Source organism: Eretmochelys imbricata, chromosome 11 (genome assembly GCF_965152235.1).
Source record: "Eretmochelys imbricata isolate rEreImb1 chromosome 11, rEreImb1.hap1, whole genome shotgun sequence".
NCBI classification, from domain to species: domain Eukaryota; kingdom Metazoa; phylum Chordata; order Testudines; family Cheloniidae; genus Eretmochelys; species Eretmochelys imbricata.
The window spans coordinates 40,423,061-40,435,662 of record NC_135582.1 but is presented as its reverse complement, the minus strand read 5'-3'; the positions used below and the strand labels follow the sequence as shown (position 1 = coordinate 40,435,662).

The 12,602-nt window shown below is 39.5% G+C and overlaps 1 protein-coding gene across 8 annotated transcripts in view; it reads left to right on the top strand.

The window, feature by feature from the left end:
* Positions 1–12,602, top strand: part of SLC25A12 (solute carrier family 25 member 12) — a 68,994-nt gene that overhangs the window by 29,218 nt on the left and 27,174 nt on the right. For all 8 annotated transcript variants that reach the window (XM_077829957.1, XM_077829949.1, XM_077829952.1 and 5 more), the window contains 4 exons: positions 1,776–1,922; positions 4,294–4,432; positions 5,761–5,854; positions 6,461–6,545. In XM_077829957.1, coding sequence (XP_077686083.1) covers positions 1,776–1,922; positions 4,294–4,432; positions 5,761–5,854; positions 6,461–6,545 — 465 coding nt within the window. The remainder of the gene's footprint in view (positions 1–1,775; positions 1,923–4,293; positions 4,433–5,760; positions 5,855–6,460; positions 6,546–12,602) is intronic.

The following is a 12,602-nucleotide window of genomic DNA, read 5'->3' as shown; positions in this document are numbered from 1 at the left end:
ATAGTGGTACAAGGAATTGTGGGAATGGCAGTGGAGTGCCATCTCAACTCAAGCCCAGATACCTCTGCTGCGCCCACACTGTACAGTAGGTGGTAAGGGAGTGGTGGGTCACAGCTCAGTATACCCTTACACAAACATGTGAGCTGGGGTTCAGTACATCCCTAGATGTGGCTTTAGGGCTTTGAATGTGGATGATAAGGGTTTTGGGCAACAATGCACTGTTCACATATCCTGAGTGGCAATTTTTGTTGAGATAATCCAGAGCAGTATCCTGGGCAGCCCCAAGGAAGCTCTCTTATGGGATACAGCAGGGTTCTGTCCAGTGCTTAATTTGTAATGAAAGGTGTCGTGGCTTAAGCAATTTTTTTACATTCATAACTGATGCAGCAATCCCAGAGGTGCCAGGGCTATGAACTGCCAAGCCTAGAAGTGCCAGGGCTCAGCTCTGGCAAGCCCATGCAAATTATCAGACCTGCTACTGCATTCAGCTGGCTTAGTCTGTGTTGTGCTGAGATCAGAGTCTGGATGAGGGCAAGCTGGTTGCAGCTCAATCTAGACAAGACTGAGGTAGTACTGGTAGGTTGGGGAAACTAACCAGAATATTTAGTTCAGTGGGTATCAGCTGGAAAATTTTGCATGCCTTTTGTTACTCTGGTTAATAACCTGGGAATATTTTGGATTCCCAGCTGCTTCTAGACCTCTAGGAATAATGGGAGTTGAGTGTGTGCTTTATTATTATGCATGACTAGAAGGATGCAGTTTTTTTTATATGGGTCTCACTAGAGTGATCCATGCTTTTGTCACTTTGGGATTAGATTGCTGCAATGTGCTTTATATGAGGCTACTCTTTTTAAATTCATTTGTAAACATTAGATGGTATAAAATGCAGTGACCCACTTGTAAAGAGATGTTTCTCTCAGGGAGCATGCTAAACTTGTATTCTGGAATCTTCACAGGCCTCCAGTTTATTTTCAGGACAATTCAAGGTGATAATTTTAACCTATAAAACCCTAATTGTGTTCAGTCCTGAATACCTGAGAGATCAGCACTCTCCTCTTGGAAGAGGTCTCAAGAGGTGATCTAGTCCAGTCCCCTGAACTCATGGCAGGACTAAGTATTATCTAGACCATCCCTGACAAGCGTTTGTCTAACCTGCTCTTAAAAATCTCCAATTATGGAGATTCCACAACCCTCCTACGAAATTTATTCCAGTGCTTAACTGTCCTGATAGTTAGGAAGTTTTTCTTAATTTCCAACCTAAACTGACCTTGCTGCAATTTAAGCCCATTGCTTTTTGTCCTATCTTGAGAGGTTAAGAAGAACAATTTTTCTCTCTCCTCCTTGTAACAACCTTTTATGTACTGCATAACACATCATTGGAGGAGCATTGGCTAACAGCTCCCTGGTTTAACATTGAGCAGGCTGCAGGCAGGGCATTGGGTTCGAAATGTGAACAGTCCTTTGTGCTTCAGTTCACCAAAGCCCAGATTTGATGACATTTCAAACTCTAATTGTTCTCCTTTGATTTTCTTGTGACAGCAAAGATGAATGGGTGGGAGTGGTGGGAAGACTTTTTGGCTTCCATTTTGGATTGGAGTTTTTTGGGATGAATCAGTTTGTTGAGCGCTTTTACTAAAACTACTGTTGTATTTTTATATAGAGTATAACATTTGCATGCACACTCTTAGGCAGGCTGATGAAGACAGTGGGAGTTCCATGCACAGTGGGTGTACAGACTCATATTCCTAATGTGATATTTCTAATTCGTATTTCAGGAGCTACAGTCAGAACATGCAAGACAAGCCTTTGCACTGAAAGACAAAAACAAAACTGGTATGATTACTGGACTGGACTTTAGTGACATCATGGCTACCATTCGTTCGCATATGCTAAGTCCATTTGTGGAAGAAAATCTAGTTTCAGTAAGTGTAAAGAAAATAATGTCTTAAATATAAGTGCTATTCAAGTGAGAGTTTGTAATTTAATTGATATATATCTAAAATTCTTAACACACGCCTTTTCTTCCTCTTCATTAGCAATACTGACAATGCAGTACCATTCATTGCTCACATAGGGTTTTTATGCAATATAGTGTTTTTATAGAAGTAATACTGATTAGGGCTGTTGATTAATCACAATTAACTCACGTGATTAACTAAAAATATATTAATTGCGATTAATCACAGTTTTGATCACACTGTTAAACAATAGAATACCAATTGAAATTTATTAAATATTTTGGATGTTTTTCTACATTTTCATATTCGTATTCTGTGTTGTAATTGAAATCAAGTGTATATTATTTTTATTATAAATATTTGCATTGCAAACATGATAAACAAAAGAAATAGTATTTTTCAATTCACCTCATAAAAGTAGTGCAGTGCAATCTTTGTTGTGAAAGTGCAACTTTCACATGTAGATTTTTTCGTTGTTACATAACTTCACTCAAAAACAAAACAATGCAAACTTCAGAGCCTAGAAGTCCACTCAGTCCTACTTCTTGTTCAGCCAATCACTAAGACAAACAAGTTTGTTTACATTTATAGGAGATAATGCTGTCCTCTTCTTATTTACAGTGTCACCAGAATACCAAATAAATGGTATTCTATTATTGTTTTAACAGTACGATTAATCACAATTAATTTTTTAATTGCGCGATTAATCATGGTTAATTATTTTTAATTGCTTGACAGCCCTAATAATGATGATAAAGTACAAGTTATTCTGCATTACTGAAAGCAAGATTGTTTGTCATGAATAGCTGAGTATTTTCCTTTTTGTAAGAGTCAGTGAGGTGAGTCACCATAGGTGCACGTTCTTATGGCTTGGCATTTCATAGTAGTGTCTTCTCATTAGATGCCTTCTGCTGACAGTCACTCTAGCCCTGCAGTGGTCTGCTGTTCTCATGACTTGGCCCTCCAGCCAGGGACCTCTGTATGGTCCCACCTCTTTTGGGGTAAACATAATCCTGTATGGCTGTCGCCCAGTGACTTTATGTTGAGTTTTCATCCCAGCTACAGGCTTAAGTCCTTTCCAGCCCTTATATCCAGGGGCCTCCCCACTACTTTTGTTAGTAGGGGAACCCAGGTGCTCCCTGAACTCCAGTTTTCAGCCCAGGGACCTTGTAATAAACAGCTAAGGTCTGCCTATTTGTATCCACTGCTTCCTACTGTGGCCTGCTTCTAGGCCTTTCCACCAGCTCCTTCCTGGGTGCACTCCTTCACAGATCCCAAAAGGAAAAAATCCATAGCTCTGGGTACAGACAACATATATGAGTCCCTTGCCAGGCCTACATACCCCTAGGGAGACTCAGGTCTAACTGTGTCTTGTTATTTTTTGGCTCTGGCCAGGCCTTTTTTTCAATCAGTTCTGGGGTAGGCCCTGGTCCTAATCAGGCCTTCCTTCAAGAGGCCTTCTTCTCTTCCCAGTCAGCCCCTGCACGGAATGTTTCTCCTTTTAAGTTCCTCCAGGCTTGGCACTTCTTGCAAGTGAAGCAGGATGGGGCTAATTGCGCCCACAGGTTCTCATTAACCACTTCCCACCTTGTATGGGGTTTGTATACTCTGTCACAGTAAATAAAAAATTTGAGCTGAAATTTGCAATGTAAACAGTATTATAACTAGTGACATGAAATGTGGTCCAGATCCTGCAAATTCGTACTCATGTGAGTAGTCCTATTTACTGTAATAGGACTATTCATGTGAGTCAGAATTTGCCCATCTTTTGGCTCACTGCTCTTTATAGACAAGTCCCCAGTCCAGCAAACAAATTAAGCATGTGATTAATCTTAAATACATGAGAAGTCCCATTGAAGTCAATGGGGACTATTTATACACTTAAGTATTTTGCTGGATGGGGGAGGTGTCTTAGTTTGGAAAGTAAGGATTTGTGTTAATTTCAACTTCTAAGGTTAATTGTTAACACTGTTAACTATTGCTATAAATTATCTAAAATAAAACATATGCAAATTTCACTGTTGGAAAAATCTAGAACAACGCATTCTACAAAAAAGTTTAACAGTAATTCTACAGTTGTTTCCTGATTATTTTTATTGCATCAAAAACCATAGTACCCTTTCTATGTAATAATGACCCCCTCACTAGTATCACTAAAAAAACAGGATATAACTACTACGATGGAAATATATCTTAATCTTTTCTTGCATGTCCAGATGGATGTTAATTTACAGTAAAGCTCTCTTGGGTTGTCAATGGGTTTAAGGCTATCAGCTGAATCCTAACCACATATCAGGATCTGTGTGTTATCTTTTTTTTTATTTATGTTTTTAAGGTAGCAGGTGGAACTATTTCACATCAGGTCAGCTTCTCCTATTTCAATGCTTTTAATGCCCTGCTGAATAACATGGAACTCGTTAGAAAGATATACAGTATTATAGCAGCTACAAGGAAAGATATTGAGGTCACAAAAGGTAAAATAAATTTACTATATTTTATTAATTTTCAGATCTATAAAGTGTGTCTTTTTTATACTGTATATGGATTAAGACTAGTAAATCTAGTAATATGGAGGTTTAGCACAGCTATGCAAATATTTCAAGTTTGATTCTGAATGTGCTTCTCCTGCTCAACTCCAGACTTTACAGGCCAGCAGAGGGTTCTAGCTGGCTCTTTAAGGAGAAGAGTTGTCAGGGTTCTGACAAGAGCCTTGACTGGTTCTGATATCCTGGGGATACCACTGCAATGTGGACCTTCTTATGGTAGTGATAAGTGTTTACATGGAGCGTAGAAAAGTCTGGGGAATATGGCAACTATGGCAGAATGGGTATGCTTTAACAATAACAAAAATACTTAATCAGAAACTCTCTGTGTCCTGTTGGCTGTTCCTGTGTGCTACTGTAGCTCTTTCCACACAATTTTAGCGGAGTTTGTAACCATTTAATGGCATGGTGTGTGCTAAATATAATTTGTTTCCACACATACAATGAGGCTAATACTGTTAGCAAGCGTGCAAGTTAACTGTGATTCAACCTTGCCACTGGCCTGGATTGATTGGCTTTCTGTAACCATTTCATAACATAGCTATTTCCCATCTGTGGATGGGACCCGCTAACTATATCTTCTGGGTTGGCCCCACCCCTTTTCCTTCCAGTTCTCATGAAGTTAGACATCTAAGAGTGCAATACCCCATGTGTGCTGCTCTATGTTCATATGCTCTGGGCACCCTCTGTCTTTGGATGGTAGGATGGGACACCTGTCCAGATTCTCCAGTTTGCACTGATACATCACTACCTAACTATTTTGGTAAATGTGAATGCACAAACGTGGCTCACATGATTATCTTGTGAAAAACTTGTTTTATAGATACTACTAAACCATGTTTTCTGTAACTGATCAGAGGAGTGTCATGGATGTGTTACAAATTGTATTTGTAGTGTGGATAGGCACTTATCCAAACCTGGGAACAATGAGAGCTAGGGGAGGAAGGAACAGTGAAATGATTGTGCTAGTTTTAATGCTGATTGGTTCATCCATAAATTATACCATTGTCTGCTTTTACAGTAGAGCCCCAAATACTGGATCTGATCTATGGACTTTGCTGATAGGAGAATTGCTATAGATTTCAATGGGGACAACTTGCATAAGTAAGAGTTGCAAGATCAGATTTACTCTGTGATTGAAGCTGCTGTTCTGAAATAGATGTGGTACTAATTCTGGCTCATTTCATTCTATTTAAAGTGAAAATGTGATAAATGATTCAGGATCATTTACCTTATTTTCCCCTTCCTCTTAAATCCAGAGGAGTTTTCCCAGGCTGCAATCAAATTTGGACAAGTGACACCGCTGGAAATCGATATTCTCTATCAACTTTCAGACTTATACAATGCTACAGGGTAATTTATAACTATCATAATCATTCATATTAGTCTTTCCACCCTATTTATATTTACTTTAAAATAGATTTGTTTTACGTATATATTCATATATTACGTATATATGGATTATTTGCTGACTGTGCTGGGGGGTGAGTGGTGTATAAGTATATGTATAGTGCAGTCATCAGATAATCAGTATATGGTGTAAAATAACAAAATACACTCCCTGCTTCAAAAAACTTGTAATACACAGATTGCTGGTGTAAACTTGAAGTGTGAGAGGTGTCTTGACTAGATTGCAGCATGTGAGTTATTATGGGGTACGTGGTGACTGCTCCATTTACAGAGTGCAGACCCTATATTACCAGTATGCAAGGGCCCAAACCTGGGTAATGCTGAGTTCCCTTTATTCCCACTGAGGACAATGAGAACAGAAATGCTTATAACTCCCAAGATTGGATCCTGCAACAGTACTTAGTAAAGTACTTAGGAATACCTGAAATATAACAAGTAAAGCCATAAACTTATAAAGTCATAATCTAGTCTGTTGAGGAAAAGGTGCTTGCTGAGATTTGTTTATGATTTTGGCTAACAATGATTTATTTTCCTTGGGCTTGTCTGAAGGCGTTTAACTTTGTCAGATATTGAGAGAATAACACCACTGGCTGAAGGTGCCTTGCCTTACAACTTGGCAGAACTCCAGCGGCAGGTAGGTAGGAGTGATATCATGTGTACAGTCAATTGTGAAAATGCTAAACTGAAGGAAACATTTAGAAGTTGGCAATTTATAAAACTTCTGAATATTTGCTTATGAAAATTAGATCTATTTGCCTTAAAAAGACTTCTACAAAACTCAAATCTGTGCTTATAGTTTAAAAAGAAAAGAAAAGAAAATCTGTTCCCAGATTTTACAGATTTTCTTTTCTCTCTTGAATATAAAGAAAACATGTTGGATCCCTCTGACATTAGTGATGTTTTTGTTGTCTAGGCACTAGATTTTAAGGGAAGTTCTTATTACATTTTTTTATAATTGGACTGAAATTGTAAGAATGTTTTAAAACATTACTTCCTGAAACAAATCATTCATTGAGTAGATGCTTATAGATTTTAATCAAAATATTAGATATTTTTTGTACTAGAGAAGAAACTTATGAAACCGTTAAACCCTCTGATGAACTGTCTATACACTTGGATTTCCCACTATTGTTAATAAACCAATTAAACACATATCCACTAACTCCTGAAAATATCTGGAATTTTCTGTTAAAATCCATCCTTAAATAAATATTAGTTTGGAAGTACACTTTGAGTTTTATTTCTGTTTTAGTACACTTCCATATTGAGCTCCATAATAAAGCTCTATCTTTATGTTGTGAATATACTTGTGTATACAGCATGTAAGGCTGATAAATGTGTTCTCCTTTGAGAGATTAGTTGGAGTAATCATCTTCCATGGTGATTGACTTGGATGGTTTGTTTAGAATGCTCACTGAATCTTGCTAATGTTATTTGATACTCATTAGCTCTTGTGATTTACATAGCAACAGGAGAATCCTGTTTGTGTGGGGCTGATGAAAAATGTAGAATTGGAGGATGGAAAATACAGCTTCAGAATGTTAACTCTTTACTTCACCTGAGCAGGGCTGGCTCTAGGTTTTTTGCCGCCCCTACCCAAGCCAAAAAAAAGAAAAAAGGGTGGCGGAATGCTGCCCCTGGAATTGTCGCCCCAAGCATGTGCTTGCTTTGCTGGTGCCTAGAGCTGGTCCTGCACCTGAGATCTTTCTTCATAGATTTGTGTGGTTTCGTTTCATGGAAATTTTATATACTTTAGATTTAGGTGTTTTTACAAGTCAGGGCTCTGTATCCTGTGTGGCATGTTACACTCTCTTTGTTGTACTGCTACCTCTTCTAGTATGAGTAAATATATGAAAAGTCAGTAATTGTGTCCTGCCAAGGTGGGGGTGCCATTGCTGTAATGGGAAATAAATGTACAGTCTTACTCAAAGTTCCTTCCTCTGCATCGGTCTTGACCACCGGGACTGGCTGGACTGCTGTGGAGTCACAAACCGATCCTGGCTCGTAGCATAGTTGGAGCACCCCCCGCACCACCACCATGACTCGCATGTCTCCTGTCCTCCTCCTCCTCTCTGTTCCTCCCAAGGGCCGGTGACTTAGACTTCTCTGAGGTATCCATGGAGGTGTGCAGGATGGTGGTGAGGTGTCTAAGTATGGCATGCAACTCTTTGTAAAAGCAGCAAGTCTGTGGCTCGGCACTCAATCAACTGTTGGTCTTCCTGCCTTCTGGTATGTCTGCCGCAGGTTCTTCACTTTCACGGAGCACAGCCACTGATCCATGTCATACCTGTTCTCCCACATCCCCTTGTAGATGTCCACATTACTACGGCAGATCCTTAGCTGTGCCTGCACAGCCTCTTCTCCCCATAAGGTAGATCCAATATCTCCTGTTGACTCTGGGCTGGAGCGCATCTGACGTACATAGCTGGCATGGTCAGCTGGGCAGTTATGCACAACAGTGGAGAATTGCTAGGTGTGCTTGCCAAGGTGGACAACCAGGAAAAGGCATTTAAATTCACAGGGTTTTAAAGGGAACAGGTCTTCTGGTCTCCGTGACCCCTAGGCAGTGGAGTTCACAACTGTGATTGGAGCGGTCAGTGTCAGTCATTGTGGGACATCTGCTAGAGGACTGTTCGGGTCAACATAGATAACGCAGTGTCTACATTTGTGTTGTCTCAACCTGAGTTCATCAACTATGACTCAACACTGCTCAGGTCTTACTATGTCGGCGTAATGGAGTACTTACATCCGTGTGAGACAAATTTAAGTGTAGACACATGCTTAACTAGGTCAACACAAGGCAGCATACGTTGACTTAACTTGGTAGTTCTATACCAGGCCTCAGCTACTTTGTGCTGCTCGTACAGTCACTCTCTGCATCTCCAGTGTTTCTGCAGTGACTGCTGTCACTCGAGCTAGGCTAACTTTGCAGTGAAGACAAGCCCTGAAACATGGTTCGGCAGCAAATTCAGAAAGAAGGACATGTATGTGGCAGATTAAATGATTACATAATCATGCTGCCCTGACTGTGATTATTTACATTGAATACTAACTGTGCTCTGAGCTGAAAAATCAAAGAAAAAATGCAGTACTTGAGCCTAAATGGTTTTATTTATACTTTTAGTCTATAAAGTATAGATAGAAAGTCTATTTCATTCTAGAAATATGGAGCTGTACCTTTAAAAGTAAGTCTTTCAAGAAGGTACAGCTAAATCCAGTGTTTCCCTGAACTCTTGTCTCCATATCCTTTTTCCTTGTTACGTAAAACAGAGATAAATTCTTCAGCTTCTTTATGTGCACAGACACCCATGCTCTGTATTTCTGGCTTAAGTGCTCAGTGGATTACCATCGTTTCCCTTTTCTAGGTCCCCACTTCCTGAAAATCAGAGTGATTTAGCTACTATCTATTAGTGAGCTGTAGCTCACGAAAGCTTACGCTCAAATTAATTTTTTAGTCTCTAAGGTGCCACAAGTCCTCCTTTTCTTTTTGCAGATACGGACTAACACGGCTGCTACTCTGAAACCTGTCTATCCTTTAGTCGACCTTTGGAATTTTTAGAGTGTCTGTCACCACGGTGTCTATGGCCGTGTTGACACTGACAAAGATGGAACCCTAATTCTCCATCATTGTGCAGTGGTGTACCTCCACTCGTGATGGGAAGGGTGGAGTATGTACTAAGTAGAGATAATTAATATGGTGGTTAAAAACACCTGAGCCTTGTCTACCATATGGCTTACACCATTGTTACCATGTTTGGAACTGTGAATCGGAGCACCCTGTTTTTGCCATCCTATATAAAAGACCCAAGAACTGGTGCAGAAAGTGAGAACTGAGAAAGATATATTACTAGTTTCTTTAAGCAGCCAGGATGGATTTGTCAAATGCATACAATGCTGTATAGCTTTCTGCCAGATGAAAAAGAGATGATCCCAGAAATGTGTCCCAGTGACACTGCATTAATGAGTGAGCAGAGCTTTCTTCTCCAGATGCACAGTATGTTGTGAGTGTCTACCCAGTCTAGTGGCCATGTGGGTTACCATCTCCAAAAATACAAAGACTTCCCTGAAATCTCTAGAGCTTTAAGAGTAATCAAGGACTTTATAAAGCCCCTGGCTGGAACTCCTCAGCTCAGTTGGTTTAAAGTATGTGTATTGGAAACAGATTTCTTTGAATCTACAAGAAAGACCATAGGAGTCCAAGCCTTGGATCAGTCCCTGAGGAAATGTTAAACCTATTCAGCTGCTGTGGTTGAGAGATTGTCCCATGGAGGGTATGGTCTTGAGCAGAGTGATTTATGATGAAATTCTGTGCACAACCTGTGGCTCATCATATACATTTTGGTCACCTTCTCTGACATGGATTTGACAGTTGAGCAGAATCAGTTTCTGGAGTGTTCTTCCCTGTTACCACTTTGTTTAAATCCTTATGGGTAAATACGTACCTGAGCTGATGAAATAGGAGTCTACAAAAGTTACGTACAGGTAATGCTTTATTTTGTAGACTTTTGTGGCAATCCATTCCATCTTTCTTTCCCTGCAGAAATCTGTTTCTGTTCATCTGGACTGATAAAAAGGACTTTGAGAGATACTGTACTGTCAAAAACATGCATTGCATTTTATGGTGTCATATTTGGTTTTCATTAATGCCTTCAGACAGAATGCGTAGCTTTTCCTTGGTCAGAATTATTTTTGTAGCTCACCTATGTGGTAAAAGGAATGTGGGGGGAAAAAAAAGTTTTGCTCAGCTGGACCTGTTTTCTTTCCTTTCTTGATGTAGCATCATCCTCCTCCATTCAGAATGCTGTTGCAAAGATTATTTTCTTAACCTGTCACTTTGATTGTTATCCCTGTCTTTGCAGCCCTCCACTGCCTCCCCCTTCACTAGTGCATCAAACATAAGCTGTTTGTATTCACTGTTAAGATCTTGAATCTCACCTCTGATCAGCCCATGATGCCAGCCTCCATTGTCCACTTACTGATTTTGCAGATAAGCACTTTCGTGCTTTCTCCGATGCTGCCCCTCATGCTTGGGAGGGACTCCCCATAAATATCTTGAAAGCTGTCTCATTGTCCACTTTCAGAACCCTCCTGAAAACTCTCCTTTGTCATAATGTCTAAATACACTTGACAATGGTTAGGCTGTGCTGAGATCACTGCTTATTGTGCTGACCAGTAATGTCTCACTGTTTCCTTGTGAGTCTGTCTGTCTATAGCCCTCTGTTATCTCTTGTCTTATACTTAGATTATGCAGTCTTGTTGTAGTCTCTCTCACCAACAGAAGTCGAACCAATAAAAGATATTACCTCACCCGCCTTATCTCTCTTATACTTAGATTGTAAACTCTTTGGGGCAGGGACCGTCTTTTTGGTTCTGTGTTTAAACAGTGCCTAGCACAATGGGGTCCTGGTCCATGACTCGTGTTCCTAGGCACTATGGTAATAATAATAAGCACAGAATGTATTCTCCTTGCACCTTCCCACTTTTGGAATAAGACATTATTCATCCTGCCTGTTCTACTCTGTTTTTAAAAATGCAGATTAGAAGGAATAGTCAATTTTCTTTCTGTTCCTGAATCAGCGGGGGCGGGGGGTGAATTTTGATCTCTGTTGGACTCTATTATCTTATTGAATTCTATGATTTATACTGGGGAAGATATGTTATCAAATCCTAGAGAAGGATAAGAAATTCTATGAGGTCTAAGAAGTATCTACCTTGCAGGGGAGCTATGCTTGGGAAGAAAAATAGAGATGTTTCTACGGTGACTCTAAATGACTCCTAAATTCTGGGGTTTTTTAGAAAAAATTAACAAAATGTAATGTAGAAAAATTAATGTAAATATCTCTTCAGTAAATTTAGCATGAATGAACTTAGGGCTTGTCTACACTACTCCATAGTGCAGACTACGAGATTTTGAGTTGTGCTTAAACTGCCCTGTGTAAATATTGCTGGCAAGAACGAAAAGGTACCAAGTTGTTGTGCAAATCTTTGTGCTCTGCAGTTCACACCCCTGTAGTCAGCACTACAGCTCAGTGTAGACACAGCTTGTCAGACATGTTTGCTGATTATTTGATTAATGTAAGAGTGTGTCTATAGTGCAAAAAAAGGTGTCTTCTGAACTAGGGTATAGCAATGAAGACATGGCAACTTGGCTTTTAACTCAAGTTACCCGCTCAAGTTCAACTCCATGCTCCCCATAGGCTTTAGCTTGAGTTAAAAGCTGAGTTGCTGTGTCTTCACTGCTATTTTAACCCAAGTTCGCTAACCCATGTTAAAAATACTCCTTTTTTTTCAATGTTGACATATCTTAAGACTTTTTTAAACCTAGCAGTTGAATATCAGTATACAGTGGTTATATGGGTATGACAGCTTCAGTAATTTTCTGTTTATAAATATGCATGATCTGAAAGCTATAGCATTAATTATACTTATTTACATTTGAACACAAGTGAACTACAAACTATAGTGAACACTCATTTAATAGGATGAAAGTGACTTTTGTTTCACAAGGAATTTGAGTATTAACATCCGAATTTAAGTCTGAGTATAATATATTGGTTTTGATAAGACTCTGATGCTTACAAGGAAGAGACTAGCTTTAAAAGATTAAAGAGAAGCAAGACAGAAGAAAACTGTGCAGGGATAAAAGAACTAGTCCTTTTTCAAGTCTTTTAGGAGTTCATTGCTTTTATCT